Source organism: Schistocerca gregaria, chromosome 6 (assembly GCF_023897955.1).
Source record: "Schistocerca gregaria isolate iqSchGreg1 chromosome 6, iqSchGreg1.2, whole genome shotgun sequence".
NCBI classification, from domain to species: Eukaryota; Metazoa; Arthropoda; class Insecta; order Orthoptera; family Acrididae; genus Schistocerca; species Schistocerca gregaria.
The window spans coordinates 218,380,325-218,401,532 of record NC_064925.1 but is presented as its reverse complement, the minus strand read 5'-3'; the positions used below and the strand labels follow the sequence as shown (position 1 = coordinate 218,401,532).

General features: G+C 43.8%; 1 protein-coding gene across 2 annotated transcripts in view; it reads left to right on the top strand.

Annotated features, from left to right (window-relative positions):
- LOC126277901 (influenza virus NS1A-binding protein homolog) overlaps positions 1-21,208 on the top strand; it is a 219,701-nt gene that overhangs the window by 102,030 nt on the left and 96,463 nt on the right. Inside the window, exon 1 of one of the 2 annotated variants that reach the window (XM_049977455.1) lies at positions 5,674-5,938. The exons of the other annotated variant lie outside the window; for it this stretch is intronic. Coding sequence (XP_049833412.1) covers positions 5,917-5,938 — 22 coding nt within the window. The 5' untranslated portion in view covers positions 5,674-5,916. Of the gene's footprint in view, positions 1-5,673; positions 5,939-21,208 lie in introns of those variants that run through there. 2 annotated transcript variants of the gene reach the window in all.

The window sequence follows — 21,208 nt, the reverse complement described above, 5'->3', positions numbered from 1 at the left end:
TACATCCAGCATCTCTACGATCGTCTCCATGGGAGAATAGCAGCCTGCATTGCTGCGAAAGGTGGATATACACTGTACTAGTGCCGACATTGTGCATGCTATGTTGCCTGAGTCTATGTGCCTGTGGTTCTGTCAGTGTGATCATGTGATGTATCTGATCCCAGGAATGTGTCAATAAAGTTTCCCCTTCCTGGGACAATGAATTCACGGTGTTCTTATTTCATTTTCCATGAGTGTACATTTGTATTCCTCAAGCCATCGTAGGACTTGTGGGGGTAAACATAGCAGTTTGCCAGAATCATCTCCCTCTCCCCCCGTTCACACACACACTTTCGTGTTGCTGTTGTTATTCTTGTTGTTGTGATGTTCAGTCCAAAAACTGGTTTGCTCCAGCTCTCCGTGCTACCCTAACCTGCGCAAGCTTCTTCGTCTCCGAATAACTGCTGTAACCGACATCTTTCTGAATCTCCTTACTGTATTTATCTCTTGGTCTCCCTCTACGGACGCCCCGCATTTCCCTCGAATACTAAATTGGTGCCACATTGATGTCTCAGAATGTCTCCTATCAACCGGTCCCTTCTTTTAGTCTAGTTGCAATACACCTTTCTTTTCTACCCAGTTCTATTCATGTCCCATTTCTTACGCGATTTACCCAACTAATCTTAAACATTCTTCTATAGCACCACTTTTCAAAAGCTTCTATTCTCTTCTTGTTTGAACTGCTTATGGTCCACGTTTCACTTCCATATAAGGCTATACACCAGGGAAATACCTCCGCAAACGATTTCTTGACACTTAAATATATGTTAGGTATTAGTAAATTCCTGTTTTTCAGAAATGTTTTCTTTGCTACAGCCAGCCTGAATTTCATATTCTCCCTACCTCTATCACCATCCATTAGTTTGCTGCCCAAATAGCAAAACTCATCTACTACATTTAGTATCTCATTTCCCTATATAATTCCCTCATGATCACTTGATTTGATTCGAATACATTCCCTTATTCTTGTTTTACTTCTGTTGATATTCATTTTTGTATCCTCTTTTCCGAAAACTGTCAACCACCTTCAACTGTTCTTCCAAGTCCTTTGCTGTCTCTGACAAAATTACTGTGTCATCGGAAAACCTCAGAATTTTTGTTCCTTTCCCTGAACTTAAATTCTTGCTACAATTCTATATTGGTTTTCTTTACTGCTTTCTTAGCCGGCCGCGGTCTCCGAGCAGTTCTAGGCGCTTCAGTCTGGAACCGCGTGACTGCTACGGTCGCAGGTTCGAATCCTGCCTCGGGCATGGATGTGTGTGATGGCCTTAGGTTAGTTAGGTTTAAGTAGTTGTAAGTTCTAGGGGACTTATGGCCTCAGATTCTAAGTCCCATAGTGCTCAGAGCCATTTGAACCATTTTGCTGCTTTCTTTCATCTACCATTTGCGAATTAAGTGGGGCGAGAATGACTGTCAGTACCCTTTTTCACCCAGAACATAGGTTTGATTGAACTCATCAGTACGTTTCATACTACTGTCACTTTGGGGTGAATTGGAACAGAAAATGAAGCTTTTAAAAAAATTAAAGTCTAAATCCTGCACTACAACTTTGAAATGTTAACTATGGCGCTTCTGACTCACATTATATTAATGTTTTGCAAGGATGATAATCGTCTACCAGAAACCTTCTTTAACTTTAATTTAATTTGTGTTCCAAACCACATCATGACTGAATAGTAATTTCCTTTAACACATATGAGGAGGTGAACTGCAAAAACGCCCAACATCACAATTTTAAGAACAATGCATTACTTTATATTTATATAACTTAATACGAACTAATGATGAAATGTTCTGCCTCTAAACGTAGAAATAATTCATTAAGGCAACAGTGTTGTAAAACATCTTAATACAATTTACTAACTACAGTTTATTACCAGACACTAATTTACATGATGTCGATGCCTACAAGAGTTTTAAATATTATTCTTCCTCGTTGGAAATCCTTTCACCTTCTTCACAACTTTTGTCTTTGATACCACATAGACTTACATGTCTACAACATCAGGGAAAAAGTAATCTTGTTTCTCACTGCTTTTTCTCCTAGTGCAATCAGCTTGAATCTAGTCATGCTCTTCCATAGCTCCAGTTCCTCGTACATATAATTTTTTACACAGTTTGTACTTGTTACAGGCAACTGAACCAAGACAAGGTCATTTTTGGCCAGTATGATTATAGGAGTCTCAGAAGTTGAGCTCCTACAGTTTCAGATATTAAAGAGTTTCTTGCTTCCAAACTTTGGATTCGGCATCGTCCTCTTCTTCGCTGTCCTCGCGAGTAACGTCTGTAATTTTTGTCTTGTGATGTCACACTTTTCCCAGACGGAACTTCCAGTTTTGTGCCAGTAACTCTATTGTGTTGGGAATTTACAGAGCCTCAAGGAACTTTTTTCAGGTGTCCCTCAAAGACGTCGGACCATATGTGCTTTGAGTCATCTGTATCATTTTGCAAGTTTCTCTGTGTTGGTAAGAGAAATAAAATATTTTCCCGATTGCAAGGTATGATGCCAGAAGCACGAAATCCTGCAAGAATATGGTCTGGAATTTTCTCACCCATGTTTTCAAATGTCTCCTTCAACATCTTAGGCAATTCGCTTTTAGGAAGAACACCCCTGTTGCCTTCCTTCCATTCCGTCAATACTTTTCGCCAAGCTGCCTTCGCTGGCGGAAAGAAAGAAACTTCCGTAGGCTCTTAGATGTGTGTTGCATTTTGGGGGAACAAGACAAGTTTAATACTGTTCTGCTCACAATGGGAGACTACAGCCATGAAGACGTGGCTTATCTGATTTTTCCCTATATGAAGTATGATCTCCTCAGATCGTGTACTATATGGCAAAACTGCCATCTGAAACCAGTCTTAAAATATATTGAGGTCAAACCATGCACTTAAGTTTCTGTTTCAAGCTTCACCATTCACTCTACCTTCTGTCCAATGTGGATAGAGATGAGTGGCCATATGAGCTACATCAGTCGGCAGAAGACGTCCCTGTCTCCTGAAGCAGCTATCATCACGGCCAGCGAAACTTCTGCGCTCACATGTTGCCAAGGTTGCCCCGGCAACACTGCACAACTTTCTCTAGGGAGTCCTCATACATCCTCCACTCAGTCCCGATATCTCCTCATGTGATTTCCGTAGTTTTGAAACCTTGAAGAAAGATGTTCGTTGTTATCGATATGCTTCGGAGGTGCACGGCTGAGTACAATCATGCATGGTTCCGTAGGCAGCCGCAGTCATTTTTCTGTGAAGACATTTGACCGTTTTGTCTCATAGTGGGACATATGTGTTAACTGTTACGGTGATTACTTTTGAAATTTTTCTGTTTGTTGTCGGGCTCCATACCGAGTGCTCTTCATGCAGTTTCCTGAACATGTAACTACAGTCGTCTTTTTGTCTCCCGCTATCAGTACCCTATCATCGGCGAAGAGTGAAGTATTCAGTATTTTTTGCTTCTCGGACCTTCCTATTTCTTGACAGTTCCTCTTCCAATCTTGCAAAACTTCTTCTATGTATACTTTAAATGAAGTCTGTGGTAATGAGCATTATTTACGGAGAATTATGAGGAAATATTGTTACCTACATGAACCATACTGTTGCAACCCTTATATACGTTTCTCACTGCCTGGTCATGCTTATTACCGATACAAAAATTTTGCGTTGCTACCCGCAGCTTATTTAGCGAGCCTGTATCGTAAGCACTTTGCAGACGATGGTCTCGCGGTTCTAGGCGCGCAGTACGGAACCGTGCGATTGCTACGGTCGCAGGTTCGAATCCTGCCTCGGGCATGGTTGTGTGTGATGTCCTTAGGTTAGTTAGGTTTAAGTAGTTCTAAGTTCTAGGGGACTAATAACCACAGCAGTTGAGTCCCATAGTGCTCAGAGCCATTTGAACAATTTTTGTTAAGTGAACCTCCATTCCCCTTTCCAGCTTCTTTTCAGTGAGGTGTTCAAGAGTGAATATGCTATATGTCCATGATGGTCCCGCTCTAAATGCACTGTGCTCCTTCGAGTCCATTAATTGTGCTTCTGTTTCATGCTGTATCACTTTGCCTTACAATTGGGCTATTGTATAAACAACGCTACCATTTCTATAATTAGACCAATCATGACGGCTTCCTTTTTTAAAAAATGGATGAAATAATTGCTTTTTCCACTCATTTAGCGGCTCATTTAAACATCTGTAAAACATTTCTCCCAGAATTATAAAGCTGTTGCGGGGGATGCCGTCATAAGTTCCACGGGTACCTTAACCAGTCCTTTAGGTTTTCCATTTTTCATTTGTTGCAGAGAGTTAATTATGTCTGCTGAGTCTCCTAGTGTTTGTTGTTCGGTTTGCTTTGAGGTAGCAGGATGGTTTTCATAATCGGCTGTAAATTCTGCCCTATTTTCCGTTAGGAGATTTTTGTAATAGATTTTCCACTCATCCATAGAGACAGACCAAATTCTGTAACGTCTTTTTACTGCGTTCGCAGAACTTTAAATACCTTCTACGCTATATTTATTTTTGTGTGTTGTCTGTTCCCAGCACTTATTCTTAGACTTTGTTACATCTTTACGTGTCGTCCTTTTGTCATTACACACAAGAATTTAACTTATCTTGCGTGTTTTGTCTGAATAACCATTCCTCATAAGCAGCTTTTATCTCGTCTACAGTGTTTTCTCACTCTTCACTCCACCACGGTGTATCTTCTCTTTATCTTTTAGGAACTGTTTTTTCTCCAAGGGTTTCATTTGCAGCTTCATCCTTGCATGTTTTCACAGTCTCGATTATTTAATTTATTTGTCGGTCCTTCCGTTTTTTTCCGGTTTCGTTGCTTGTCTCATCAGATGTAAGAATTTAGTTGAGTCGTAATATCAGACACTCGATTTATGTTAATGTGTGTGAATTCCTAAGAGACCAAACTGTTGAGGTCATCGGTCCCTAGGCTTTCGATTTATATTTGATATGATTCAGTAGAGTTTCATTTTCGTCATCTGGCCTGCTACAACGTAAGTTTTCTTTGTTTTGATTAAAAATGATCTGAACCGTCCGTCACTCTGACGCCTTAGATTTTCAGTTCATTGTTCTGACGATGGTGTAAACAGTGATCGATTTTAGGTAACGTGACGGTTGTCTGTGTGTATAAGTGGGTGTCTTTACGCTAGAACCATCCATTAGCAAATTTTTATTTTCTGTTATTCCTGTAATTGAATTATTCCTTCAGCTAATTATTCACAAAAGATTCTCAGTAGCGTCCTGCTACTGTGTCGGTTAATTTGGAACGCTTTCTGCCATTTAGGTCATCAATTAGAGAAACCTTCTTCCAATTACCAAATTTTTCCAAGGTTTTCTCACATCAAAAATTGAATCATTGTTCTCAGTAGAGCGATCGAAGGTATAAACGAAAAAGCTTGTCGATCATTTTCGATGACATGTTGAAAGTATGAGGTAAATAATTCGAACTACACAGTACAGTAAACTGCATACAAGGGACACACATTTGAAGTGAGACTAACTTCCAACTTCCCATCACGCATTAAAATACTTTTCCCGTTTAAGAGCGCGATACTGCAGCTTCCTGTTAAAATAACTAGCGGTTTTTCCAGAGAGCTCTCGATACGACATCGCTTAAAGTCAATTGACTACCGCACGATGCCAACGGCGTCTATAATGCGGAGCGCTCTAGCCTTCCAACTCGTGATCGGTAATTGAGGTCCCCGTTAAGCCGCGCCAAGTTAGGCGCACTGTGCATCCGCTGCCAGCGCCACTGGCGGCAACCCGCAGTAGCTTTGCTGTGTAGCCTCGCGCGGCGGAATCCTAGGCGGCAGTTGTTTCTTGAACGCACGCCGTTTACGTTGTTGCTGCACGGCTACCAGCACGGAGCCAGTTTCTGGGACACCATGCGCCCCACGGAAAGTGGACGTAAGTAGATTGTATCAAAAAATTTTCAGTGCTTATTCATCGTGCCTGCTTATATTGTATTTGGAAGTGCATTGCTGGAGGCACGGGTCTTCCGTTCCAGAAATTTCTTAGCGCCGGCCGGAAGTCTCGTGTCGTAGCTTCCTGCAACAAACTCGTGCTAAATGCATTAAACTCTAGCGTGTTGTTGGGTAGGTTATACTATCTGTTGTCAGTTAGTCGATTTATCGTCTGTCGTGCAATAATTGTCCAGAACTGCAGCTGTATACTACGGATTTTCGGAAAAGTAATATTATGCATTATGTGATATGAAGTGGTAATGCATTTACGATCTCGTTTAACGGATTGGCAGATGAAAAGCCAGGCTTGTGTTAGTCAATCATGAATTTGATGCATTGCCATTTTGGCACTAATGAGCTATAAACACTTACTTCCTGCATACGCCGGATCCGCGCCACTTTGCAACCGGTTGCAGCTGGAAATTGCTTCTCTTCGAAAGTACAATTACGCGTGACCTGCTCCAAAATGTGATAACAGGTGCCTTTGTCGGCTCCACATTTTTCTTGTACTACATATTGATATCTTTTCAAACCACATGGAGATGCAACACCACTAAAAGTGTTTAATATTTACATTTTTAGTAATACCGCAGAGCACTTTTGTATGTAAATAAAGGAGCGTTCAGCGTCATGTGGAAGATGCACACGGTTTATATTCATACATATTGTAGTAAGTTTTAGTAAGAGTTTTTAATGTGAAAGGCTGATGGAAACTCGTAATAAGTCAGCTTTCACCCATGACAGCAGATGCTGTAAATAAACATCGCACAGGCTGAACAACCTACCTGTTTCACGAAGTAAACTAAACTGTGGAGACATGAGTATACATGCTACAAATACTGTCCGTGGAATTTTGTTAAGCACTGAAGCAATGTTTCTTCAGAGAATTGGCTCCTTTACACTGACACTGAAAAGATTCCAGTGCATCTGGGTGGGGGAGCCCTGCCTACAAGCGTAAAATGTACTGCTTTTCTTTTTTTTTTTAATTTTTATTGCTACTGCTACTAGTCCGTGCCGGAAGTAGAAGAAAGAAATTAAACAAAATGTCGTACACAGCAATACATTTAGAATTTTTTTAGGCTTAATGTAGTGAAATGGCGCACCGCCTTTTTTTTCTTTCCCTTTTTAGGGGAAACAGTGTTTACAGAAAAGAGAATGTCACGCTCTACGCAAGATATAGGTAAGCCGTTAGAAAAATAATGGCGAACCGTGGAGAAAATGTATATTAGCGACTGTGGTTTACGTAACTGCTTAAGTCGTACTATACTACTCGCTTATAACTAGGTGCATTGCGAAACGTCTTATCGATAACCTCGAAACCTGTTGTATTACCTTGACTAGAGCGAACGTGAACCATGTGGCGCTTTTGAAACAAAAGACTTCGTATTCGGTATTTGTGCGTCTGCTCACTTATACTATTCCACGGTTTTGCTAAAATCTATCATTAATCCATCAAATTCAGTGGTGGACAGATTGCTTCGTCTTATGTTCTACCTCATGCTGCATTTCAGGTGGCCTCTTGTGCCAATACGGCTTTACATTTCGCCCTGCCGTTTTTAAATAATTGTGTGCTTGCCTTAAGTTCAGATAGGCTTCCGCCCACTATGATCCCACAGCTTGGATACAAGAATGTGCCCTTGCACCTTGTCGGTTCATGATTTCATGTATGTTCTGCGTCCTTCAGTCGACGAATTCTATGATTCGCAGTTACATCCACATGCTTTTCAATATATATAATCACTCTGACCACAACGCCGCTGTCAGTGGAGCGTGAAACGGAGGAGGACCAACTTTTCTCTATAGAAACATGTCTCCGATGCTGGATAAACAGTGATCTGCGTGGAAATAAATTTTATTTGACTGTGTGGGATACACTTAACGTGAAATAGCTTTAGATCAATTTACGTATCGCGCATATGGTACGGCGCAGTCACTCCCGTTGAAGGAGCCAAGAACCTCTGCTATGGCCTCTCAAGACAGTTAAAAGGTCCAATGTATAGTTGCCTAAAGTTTTGAGTGGGACGAGAGTTTTAAGAGCAGTGTGTTTCTTCAGTTAAATATAGAACTTATTAGAACACGAGACTGTCATTAAAAACTTAACCCAAAAGGATTTATGCAATTCTAGTGATACTATTCCTAAGGTGTAAAGCACCATTTCTTATGGCCTGGACACTGGGAAGAAAATGCGTAACTCTAATAATGTGAAGACCTTGGAACTGACCATGTAAAACCAGAGGTCACATGCGTACATAGTACATATGTCAGGCCGGACTTGATTAAACGCGGTAAGGGCTATGACACCAGAGGCCGACCTAGACTGCACGTCGTCTCCACGCTCACGCCGCAATGCGGATCTCTCGGTAGTTACCAGACTGCAGGAATTACCACTCACGGGACATGGCTGGCTGCCAGATAGTTCCTGTGGTAAAAGGTGCCAGGCTGCCACCAGATAGAAGAGTCTCCGAAAGTGCAGTTTGTCGGGTGCTACATAGCGTGTTTATATTGGCGGCAAGCGAAGCACGGCAGACTTCGCGTTTCAAATCGGCTGATTTATATTCGTACATGTTGTTGAACTAGAAACTGGCTGTAGTGTACACTTCTGAACGTTTTACGAATGAACCCCTGAATAATGTCTCTTACAATCATACATAAGTTGTTTTCATCTTAATTGTAACGTTGTCGTCACAGCTCAAGTCAAATTGTCTGACCGCGGAAACTATTGATACTAGTGTCTCACCGACAGAACTGAAAGCGTTAGACATGTTTGCATCAAAAACCAGTTTCTTCATACTCGTATAGTTAATAACTTTAAACTCGTTGTAATCACTATAGTGGACAGGTGTACTCTTCACGAAACTGTAGTGTGACTGAAGTTCCTTTTCTCCAGAAAAAATATTGTTGGCAAAGTATAATGGAATCCAAGAAGACATGTGGTTATACCGTGCGTCCCCTCTCCGAAATAAATATAATATTGGCATCAGGAGACGAAACGCAGCGATACCGTTTGACTGAATCATTGGATACAAGTCACTGGAATGAACGCCATTTTTAGCTTTTTCCCTTAATGTGAAAGAATTATATTACCTGTCTTTTTTTTATATTCCGTTACTACTTCAGTATCAGCGCTATGCTATAAACAGCTTTATGAATTTATTACAATGAATTTGAAGATACTGTTTCAGTGTTTGAAATTTTTCTTCCTATATTTGAGGATAGTTTATGTTTCTAAAGAAAATATTCATTGCAATAAGACACCGGAAAGGAGAGCAATATGTGAGCCTTACATTTTCGATAGTTATGACAGGGCATCACAGATTTTGATTGGCCAGCACACTTTGTGGTCAAGTCATTAAAGCCACGCTAGGCTTATAATTATTAGCGTGTATGATCACCTTTTTGCTTTTGTTGCAATGTTAGTTCATCGATGGAGACGGTCCATGAGACTGTGAAGCCCTGAATTTTTAATTATCCCTGAAGAAAGATGAATGTTTGTTGCTGTGTATTGTAGGTGAATTTATCTAGTCCGAACCACAGTCACAATTTTCAAAAAATTACTATCTCAGAATGCAACGTTTAGCAGAATATCTTCAGAGATATGATTCAAAAATAGTGGAATGTAAACAGTTATCACTGTAAGGGAGGTTACTTAGAAAACAGATCTACTTTTATCGCATTTCTCCTTGAGAAATTCAGTCACCACAATACGCTCAGCTAAGTACCAGTGGTTAGATCCACACTCACCCATAAATATCGCTTAATGTACTGAGGCGAACAACAGCATTGTTTGAACTAATCTAGGCGAAGTGCTTTCATTCTTATAACGACTGGTTTCTTGGCGGCAGCACCATCCTCATAAACAAGAGTCTCACCTAAGTCTGAACATGTTGTATTGTAAATAAGAATGTTTTGAAAATTGCCATTACCATAAAATTCAAGAACTTGGCAATCCTTAGCAATTAATTTCTAAGGCAATCCCTACGATGATTGGTTTTATGGTTGGTGCAGTCGGACGTCCCCATTTTATAGTAACGTGACTGACAAGGCATCTAGACACATCTCCCAAAACCAAAACTCACCCCCCCCCTCCACCCTCCCTTCCGAAATATTTCTGTCCAGACTTGTACTCCCAACAAGTATGCCCCGTTCTCTCCCATGGATTCGTACAAAAGACAATCTAGTGACGCAGGGGGTGTGAACTAGGTCCCATTATTTTCTCAGGGCGGACACTTTCGCTGTGGAGCCTCTGGAGCTCTAGAATTATTCTCCTCTCGCTACAGTATAAAAGGTCTCTCAAGATCAGCATATCGAAAGTGTCAACAGGTCATCACGCGATGTAAATACCTTCGGGGCGCCCAAGGAGATTAAACATACTAGTCATGAAATTCATTTGCTCATAACCTCTCCACGAATTGCAAGCCTCCATTAACGTGCCCAGTGGTGAACCCTGTCCATGACCTCAGGGGACTGAGCAACCTTGCCTAAATTGTATACTGAAGGTGATACTTCGGAGTGATATCAAAGCGAGTGGGAATTCGGGGCAACGGACTGAAGAATTCTGACGCCAACAAGACGTGTGTAATATAGACAGTAGCACACTTTTAAGGTCGTGTCACGTTTAGTGAACTGACTGTTAAGGCAAGAAACGGGTCTGGCTGTATGAGGTAACAAGCTTTGGTCAGTGGCTCATCCCAGCTATTCAGACTGTTGCCCTAGTAACACACCCCCAGATGGGGCACGTTTTCTGAGAGGATACACACCAATGAAAGGTGTTAGAGATGCACGAATGTCAGTACTTCATGTATTTAAAGACTACATCCACTTTGATCATAAGGCAGTACTCACGTTTTGTGTGGCTTTTTGTCAAGCATTTAGGACGATAACGCTTAGTATTGCGAATACATAGAAAGGAGGATTCTTTATTGTCTGATTATATGACAGCGGAACAAACACTGGTAGCAGTTACTTCTGTAAAATATCTGGGAGTATGCGTGCGGAACGATGTGAAGTGGAATGATCACATAAAATTAATTGTTGGTAAGGCGGGTACCAGGTTGACATTCATTGGGAGAGTCCTTAGAAAATGTAGTCCATCAGCAAAGTAGGTGGCTTACAAAACACTGGTTCGACCTATACTTGAGTATTGCTCATCAGTGTGGGATCCGTACCAGATCGGGTTGACGGAGGAGATAGGAAAGGTCCAAAGAAGAGCGGCGCGTTTCGTCACAGGGTTATTTGGTAACCGTGATAGCGTTACGGAGATGTTTAACAAACTCAAGTGGCAGACTCTGCAAGAGAGGCGCTCTGCATCGCGGTACAGCTTGCTGTCCAGGTTTCGAGAGGGCGCGTTTCTGGATGAGGTATCGAGCATATTGCTTCCCCCTACTTATACCTCCCTAAGAGATCACGAATGTAAAATTAGAGATATTCGAGCGCAGACGGAGGCTTTCCGGCAGTCGTTCTTCCCGCGAACCATACGCGACTGGAACAGGAAAAGGAGGTAATGACAGTGGCACGTAAAGTGCCCTCCGCCACACACCGTTGGGTGGCTTGCGGAGTATAAATGTAGATGTCTCTGAATCGCCTGCTAAACTTTAGTTTCTTCTCAATTTCTCCCAAAAGCGATGCCAAGGAACAACTTGTAAATACTTAAAGATCGCTGTAGCTGCTACGTATTACTTATTTTTAGTATTCCAGTGTATTAGTACGTCTGTGTTTCTTTGAGTCGTTTTCTATCGTGCGAGGTGGCGTAATGGTATAGAAACGCAATCCAGAGGAATGCCATCTGACTAACGATTTCCTGTGGCTTTCAGAAATCGGTTAAGGCAAATATTGAGAGGGTTGCTTTGAAGAAGACAGTTTCCTTAGCCATCTGTTTTCCAATGCAAGCATGTTCCCCATCCGTTACCGTCGTCGACGAGATGTTTGAGCTTGAAAATTTTCTTAGTGTACGACCGCTAACGACCTCGTTGTGTGCCCTAGAAACGGATAAAAACAATCACTCCTTCCTGTTGACCCGTTCTGACAGAAAAGCACCACTGCTGTTGAACATTTGTGCCCGCCTTTACATAAACCGTGGGTTGTGTAACAGTCCGTCGACTCTCTGTGGAGACTTCGCTTTATAGTGTATAGACATAGGATGACGCAGGTAAGGTTGCTTTTGTCCCCATCCAGTGCTGACAGGCTGATATTTTTTAAGTAACTACTTCTGGGAAAACCTGTCTTCTGCAGTGTGGTTACAAGCGTGTAACAACGAACTGGAGGAGTTGTAACTGCCTTCCTCGAGTCACGGGGCGTTAATGGGTAGGCCACGGAGTCAATAGCTTTCTTTAAGCCGCGCTGCTGGACCACCGCCAGATCTGCGCACGCTACTGGAGCGGAAAGTTCCGACAAAAGCCTTTTGTCCACTACTGCGTCATTTCGTTTTGAGGTGGAACTTACATCCTTGTGATGAAATTCCAGTCATCGTTCGTCTTTCCAGCATGCAGATCCTTTTCTAATTGATTCTCTCCGTCCAAAAGTCGTGGTTCATTGTTTTATTCGCACTAGTGCATCTTTCAGTAGCTTTGACGCATTCCTCTCATGCATCAAAACGTTTTTGTCTTGTTCATACAGTCCTGGCCGAGCTGTTCTAGGCACTTCAGCCCGGAACTGCACTGCTGCTCCGGCCGCAGGTTCGAATCCTGCCCCGGGCATGGATGTGTGATGTTTTTAATTTAGTTGGGTTTGAGCAGTTCTAAGTCTAGGGGACTGATGACCTCAGCTGTTAGGTCCCATAGTGCTTAGAGCCATTTGAACCGTTACATACAGTCCAATAAAAGGTGAATGATGATGGTCAAGACTAACAATTTTTACAGTAAGCGATTAGTTGGAAGACAGAATATTTGCCAGTGAATTAAACGTATTAAGATTGTCGGAGCCAACCTCGTGGAAGATCAGTATGGATTCCGTAGAAATGTAGGAAAACGACTTACCGTAGAGGATAGGTTAAGGAAAGGCATACCTACGTTTATAGCATTCGTAGACGTAGAGATAGCTTATGACAATCTTTATTGGAATACTCTGTTTCAAATTCTGAAGGCGGCAGGCGTAAAATACATGGAGCGATAGGCTATTTACAGTTTGTACAGATACCAGACGGCAGTTATGAGTCCAGGGGCATGAAAGAGAAGCAGTGGCTGGGAAGGGAGTGAGACAGGGTTGTAGCCTATCACCATTGTTATTCAATCTGTATATTGAGCAAGAAGTAGATAAAACAAAAGCAAATTTAGAGTAGGAATTAAAATCCAGGGAGAAGAAATAAAACCCTTGAGGTTTTCTGATGACATTGTAATTCTGTCAGAGACAGCAAAGGACCTGGAAGAACAGATGAACGAAATGGACTGTGCTTTGAAAGGATATGAGGTAAATATCAACAAAAGCAAAACAAGGATAATGGAATTTAGTCGAATTAAATCAGGCGATGCTGAGGGAAATAGATAAGGAAATCAGAGATTTGAAATAGTAGATGAGTTTTGCTATTTAGGCAGCAAAATGACTGATGGTCGAAGTAGAGAGGATACAAGCGGTAGACTGGCGATGGCAAGGAAAGCGTTTCTGAAAGAGAAATTTGCTAACGTGTTTTATAGAATTCAGTGGCAGTCTTTTCTGAATCTATTTTTTTGGAGTCTGACCATATATGGAAGTGGAACATGGACGATAAACAGATTAGGCAATAAGAAAAATAGGGTGCTATAGAAGAATGCTGAAGATTAGATGAGTGGATCACATAACAAAAGAAGGGATCGGTTGATAGGACACGTTCTGAGGCATCCAGGGGTCACCAATCTTAAGGGAAGCGTTGGGGCTAAAAATCAGTGGGGGACCTAGAGATGAATATAGTAAGCAGTTTCAGAAGGATATAGATTGCAGTAGTTGCTCAGGGGCGAAGAGCCTTGCACAGGATAGAGTAGCATGGAGAGCTGCATCTGACCAGACTTTGCACTGAACATCACAAAACAGTATCAGAGGTAACTTCTTTTATGAGAACATAATCTTTCTGCCAGGAGTTAGCAATACCCTACACTTACCTCACTTCAAGCTAGGCGCAGGTTATTGAGAAAGACAGTGTTCTAATTTTTATATTTATTCACCAAATACACCAGGCGTTAAATATGAATGTGACAGGAAGAGACCCCCTCCGCCACAGAAAGTAGTTGCTGTTATTGAGGTGGTCTGCTTGTGCACAGCAACTGTACAGTCTCATCGCAGGGCCAAAGAGGTTTATGCACACTACGGCGGAGTTGATTGCAACAATATACAGATGAGTATAAAGCATACAATGCGTTCCTTGTGTGAAGAGGATGCGTGAGAACGTTGTTCTGCCTGCAGCTCATGGTTTGTGCTGCTACCTCTAGATTTGGGGCGGAGGGCGAGGGAATGTCTCGAATTCGATTTATGGTCGGGTGGGAGATTTTATCCGCTCGGTGACTGGATGATGTTTCCGTCGACATCGTTTCTTCGTCATCCACGCCCAAGTCTCCGAAGTGGCATCAAATAGAAGTACACAAGACACCCCTGATGGCCGTCTCTCCCGGCCAACAGTGCAACACGATTATTTCAATTCAATGTTGTTCAGAGTTCACTTGTGCTGATCTATCTTCGAATCCACATTTACTACTTAATCCAGTTAACGGTGACTAATATAACTAGTTCAGATGGCTCTAAGCGCTAGGGGACATCTGATGTCATTAGTCTCCTACACTTAGCACTACTTAAACCTAATTAACCTAAGGACATCACACACATCCTTGCCAGAGGCAAGATACGAACCTGCGACCGTTGCAGCAGCGCGGTTCCGGACTGAAGCTCGTAGAACCGCTCGGCCACAACGGCCGGCGTATAACTAGTGGAATGTCCAGTAGCGCTTTTTTGAGCGGTGACTGTAGATAGTTTTGATTCGGACGTGAATCACGGTTGCTACCATCGAACTGCTGATAAACTCTCAGGTGGAGTCGTGAGCCTGCTTATATCCGCGCTTGGTGAATGGATGCCTACCTGAAGATAGTTTGTATGACTTGTTGTTGTGGTCTTCAGTCCTGAGACTGGTTTGATGCAGCTCTCCATGCTACTCTCTCCTGTGCAAGCTTTATCATCTCCTAGTACTTACTGCAGCCTACATCCTTCTGAATCTGCTTAGTGTATTCATCTCTCGGTCTCGCTCTACGATTTTTACCCTCCACGCTGCCCTCCAATACTAAATTGGTGATCCCTTGATGCCTCAGAACATGTCCTACCAACCGATCCCTTCTTCTGGTCAAGTTGTGCCACAAACTTCTCCCAAATCCTATTCAATACTTCCTCAATAGTTATGTGATCTACCCATCTAATCTTCAGCATTCTTCTGTAGCACCACATTTCGAAAGCTTCCTTTCTCTTCTTGTCCAAACTATTTATCGTCAATGTTTCACTTCCATACATGGCTACACTCCATACAAATACTTTCAGAAAACACTTCCTGACACTTAAATCTATACTCGATGTTAACAAATTTCTCTTCTTCAGAAACGCTTTCCTTGCCATTGCCAGTCTACATTTTATATCCTCTCTACTTCGACCACCATCAGTTATTTTGCTCCCCAAATAGGAAAACTCCTTTACTACTTACAGTGGCGGAAATATAACAATACTTCGTAGTATGTGACCATAACTACATGGTCCAATCACATTAACGTGAACACCACCTATGTTAGACGTCAACGTGCAATAACTACTCTGACAGCAGGTGGCAGTACTAGCATTGAAGGTATGTAAAGCGTGTCGGGAAGACGCGGAAAACAGTGCAGTCCTGGTTGTAATGCAGAAACTGAACGATTTATCTGACGTTCAATAGGGCGTTATCATTGGCTTTCGGAACATAGACGGAAGCATTTCCGAAGTGGCTATTTTTAGACTGTTCGCGTGCTGCTGTGATGGAAGTTTACCGTACATGGCGAATTCATGGTATCAGAAACCGACGCCGAGACAGCTGTGGTAAATAAATAAATGTCGTGTGACTAGGGCCTCCCGTCGGGTAGACCGTTCGCTGGGTGCAAGTCTTTCTCGATTTGACGCCACTTCGGCGACTTGCGCATCGATAGGGATGAAATGATGATGATGATGATAACACGCACCCACTCCCTGATCGGAGACCCAGCCGGGAATCGAACCCGGGCCCTTAGGATTGAAATTCTGTCGCGCTGACAACTTTTTTTGGTAATCTTATTTTGTTCGTTTTCTTTCGTTGCATATGCTCGAGGCGGACGTCCCAAGACCCCCGTTTCAGTTCGTCGGTGATCCATTAACTCGGTTTTTTTTCTGACAGAGAGCAGCTAACTCTCTGACCGAACACGCCGAGTTACCCTGCCGGCGTCCACTCAGCTACTGGTAGCGGACACAGCTGTGGTGTACCACGGGCTGTAATTGCAGGGAGAATTTCTGCGGTATTACCTACGTTCGAATAGAGCGGAAACTGTTAAGTAACTTATTGGTCGGGTGAACCATGGGGCTACCAACATTGTCTCCTCAACGACCGTTCATTGTACACTCCTGGAAATGGAAATACGAATACCGTGAATTCATTGTCCCAGGAAGGGGAAACTTTATTGACACATTCCTGGGGTCAGATACATCACATGATCACACTGACAGAACCACAGGCACATAGACACAGGCAACAGAGCTTGCACAATGTCGGCACTAGTACAGTGTATATCCACCTTTCGCAGCAATGCAGGCTGCTATTCTCCCATGGAGACGATCGTAGAGATGCTGGATATAGTCCTGTGGAACGGCTTGCCATGCCATTTCCACCTGGCGCCTCAGTTGGACCAGCGTTCGTGCTGGACGTGCAGACCTCGTTAGACGACGCTTCATCCAGTCCCAAACATGCTCAATGGGGGACAGATCCGGAGATCTTGCTGGCCAGGGTAGTTGACTTACACCTTCTAGAGCACATTGGGTGGCACGGGATACATGCGGGCGTGCATTGTCCTGTTGGAACAGCAAGTTCCCTTGCCGGTCTACGAATGGTAGAACGATGGGTTCGATGACGGTTTGGATGTACCGTGCACTAGTCAGTGTCCCCTTGACGATCACCAGAGGTGTACGGCCAGTGTAGGAGATCGCTCCCCACACCATGATGCCATGTGTTGGCCCTGTGTGCCTCGGTCGTATGCAGTCCTGATTGTGGCGCTCACCTACACGGCGACAAACACGCATACGACCATCATTGGCACCAAGGCAGAAGCGACTCTCATCGGTGAAGACGACACGTCTCCATTCGTCCCTCCATTCACGCCTGTCGCGACACCACCGGAGGTGGGCTGCACGATGTTGGGGCGTGAGCGGAAGACGGCCTAACGGTGTGCGGGACCGTAGCCCAGCTTCATGGAGACGGTTGCGAATGGTCCTCGCCGATACCCCAGGAGCAACAGTGTCCCTAATTTGTTGGGAAGTGGCGGTGCGGTCCCCTACGGCACTGCGTAGGATCCTACGGTCTTGGCGTGCATACTTGCGTCGCTGCGGTCCTGTCCCAGGTCGACGGGCACGTGCACCTTCTGCCGACCACTGGCGACAACATCGATGTACTGTGGAGACCTCACGCCCCACGTGTTGAGCAATTCGGCGGTACGTCCACGCGGCCTCCCGCATGCCCACTATACGCTCTCGCTCAAAGTCCGTCAACTGCACATACGGTTCACGCCACGCTGTCGCGGCATGCTTCCAGTGTTAAAGACTGCGATGGAGCTCCGTATGCCACGGCAAACTGGCTGACACTGACGGCGGCGGTGCACAAATGCTGCGCAGCTAGCGCCATTCGACGGCCAACACCGCGGTTCCTGGTGTGTCCACTGTGCCGTGCGTGTGATCATTGCTTGTACAGCCCTCTCGCAGTGTCCGGAGCAAGTATGGTGGGTCTGACACACCGGTGTGAATGTGTTCTTTTTTCCATTTCCAGGAGTGTAGATTGCTACATATGGGCCATTGCAGAAGGCTCATGGTTCATGCACTCACGTTCACTGCTGTTCATTGACGGAGGAGGCTGGAATTTGCTGTAACTGGACGTCCACTGAGTGGCGACAAATGATTTTTTTTTTCTGATGATTTGCGTTTTGTGCTCCAACGTGAAAAGTCTGAAAGCAAATACCAGGAGGACAATGCAACGCGTCACACAGCTTGCGATGTACGTGTGCAAATTGAAGAGCACCAGGTTGAGTTTACCGTACCCAGGCTCCCTGGATTTAAACCCAATCGAGAATCTATGGGACCACGTCGATCCAGACATAATTTCTGTTTCCAGATTTAAAGTCAGTTTCAGGATTTCTACTTACTACAGAGGCAACTGACTTCTTCCAATTAATCATCCGTTAGAGATGAATTACTTAAGTAGATAGGGTTACAAATTTTCTTAGTGTCACTTTATACAATATTAAATGCATAGCTCAGTGTTTTGTTAGCGCCAGCCGTTACGGGCATCTCGACCACAGACACTCCCTGAACTCGTTATTTATGCTCATGTTATTTCAATAGGTATAAACGTGTAAAAACACATCGGTTACACGTTATTTATACTCAGAAGAGGTTTCATGCACTCAAAGTAGTAGCCTCAGTACCAAATAAACGTAAATTTAGACTCAGTAGTATACCCCCTTTTGTTTGGTTGCTGTTTATCTTTAAACACCCAAAAAATCGACTACTGCTTAGTAACCCGCTCGTATGAATATCTCAAGAGCTTTGGCCCTTGTTGTGATATTCTGTGCGTGTTTTGCATTTCACTGCGTGAATTTTTTAATTCATTTCCATAAGCCAATTGACAAGATCCTATTTATTATCAAAAAGTATTTGGAATCCAATTCTCTCAGTTAAACGTTCGGGTGATACCGAATATACTGTAGTGTCAGCTATAACTAGAGCTGTGTCTTACCATTTGACACATAGTGATTCTCCGCAATTATCGCAGTTATTTGGAAAAACAAAAAGCGATTTTGTCCGACCTTCACGGAACTCATTGCTGTTGAAAGCACAACGACGAAATTCCACGAAGTAAGCTCTCTCTCCCCCTCCCCCCCCCCCCCCCCCCCAACCCTGCAACATCGACCTTGCCTTAGGGGTGTGGTTTGCGTGCCTCAGTGATAGATAGCGGTACCGTATGTGCAGCCACAACGGAGTGGTGTATGTTTAGAGTTGTGGTTCTTGAAGAGGGACAGTAGCCTTTCCATTAGTGCGGGGCAACAGTCTGGGTGATTAAATGATGTGGCTTTGTAACGTCATCCAACAATTGCCTTAATGTGCTCTTACTACGAATAGCTGATACAAACAGCCGTTTTTTTCCCGAGGGCACGTAGCTCTACTGTGTGGTTAATGATGGCATCATCTTGGGTAAATTATTCCAGCGGTAAAATAGCGCCCTATTCGAATCTCCGGCCTAGGGCTACTCAGAACGCGGTCGTCCTGAGGAAAAACAACTGGCAATCTATTCGGACACGAAGAGGCTGGCACTGCAGCAAACAAGTCTTCGGACTGAGGACCACAGCAACAACTGTAAACAATCTTTCCTGAGGGATACTGAATACTATTAACTGAAGGAAGCGATTCGAAGCACTGTTGTTGAGTTAGGGCTGCACGAAAATTATACAAAATCATCCAACAAAAATATTTACGAGATTTCTTTGTACGGCACTGTTTCACTTAAGTACTAACGTCTCATCTTAGTAGTGCAGTACAATGGTCGTGTGCGAAAGCCGTCCCACGTATACTTTGTGTCTTGGACATCTTTGCTGTCGGTGAAAGCTTATCGGCTCAGGGCTTCTGGCTGCGAAGTGTTTCTGGGACAACGCCAGAGGGAAGGAGACCGTTAGGGCACGGGCAATGAGAGAGAGAGAGAGAGAGAGAGAGAGAGAGAGAGACCGCGAGACCGCGAACGAACGAATCAACGTCTTAGCTTGATCAGATTTCGCTGCTACGAAGAAAGTAGAAGCTTGGTGCGAGATTTAGACACTAAAGTCTTCCTCAAATTGCTAAGTGTTGTACGGTATGCTTATTCTCGGATCGCCTTCGCTAGATCTTTATTAGAGATAAAGCTTAATTTGTTAATAAGGAACACGGTTTGCTGTATGAGCTAGCTTTAAAACGCGTAATGTTGCAGCTTTTTCACTCCTTCAAGCAATTGTGCTATTGCGCAGAAGAGCTAGTAAGGGGCACTAGAGTTCGTACATCGTGGAGGAGGCACTTACTTAACACGGTGCCTGTCAGCGACGGCTAAGCAGGTTAGCGCTTTGCCCACCTTAAGCCAGTTATGATTGGCGGTGCACTTCTCCGGTGCAGATCAGCCAATGAGGAGTGAAGCTCTTATCGCTGCAAGGTCATTCTCAGGGTCGTCGTACCGTGGATAGCGTTGGCCTTCCATGCCTGCAGATCAGGAACCAGTTATATGTATTGTGAATAGCAAGCGTATCAATTCTAGCTGTGTAATATTTTGAATGTCAGATTCACCAGTTGGTGAATTTTACCAACGCCATGCCATTGTTACACAAGAAGCTAGGCAAGACATTGGAAGACAGTTCAGGGTCTTTAGATATTGCTATATCGCGAATACTTAAGGTTAGGTTCTGGTTTATGACAGACTAGTTCTCTTCGTGCTCCACTTCACGCATTATCTGAGTGTGCAGGATAGGCTGTTAAAGAACTCTGGCCTCCTTCCAGCCGGTCCCCTGCAACCTGCAAATGGATTTTTCAAGTGGGGTTATTTGGAACGGTTATTAGAGTTGTGGTATGGTGACGCAACACTGGAATTTATGGACAGCGTAGAGGAACAGACAGATCTCGGAAATCTAGAAGAAAACAGTAGTCGCAGCCCTTCCGTAACGGGGCAGAGATGGAAACATTCCGGGAAGTTAGACTCTTGACCTTCAGTGTGCAGACTCTAACACAAGGAAGCGCACCTTATCTAACAAGATGTGTTCTCCCGACGAAGGAAAAACGCTTGTTGAAAAATGAAGTGGTCGTATAGTGGTGTTGGTTGGGTGACCACACTGCGATAGTTCGGTCGTTTAGTCAAGAGCAAGTCTTTTCATTTGATACCACTTCGGCGACGTGGTGGTGGTGGTGGTGGTGGTGGTGGTGGTGGTGTGTCGCTCTTAAACACCCGGCCGCCGAGCGCATGAAATATTTCACCCTGCCAAGAATCGAACCCGGGAGC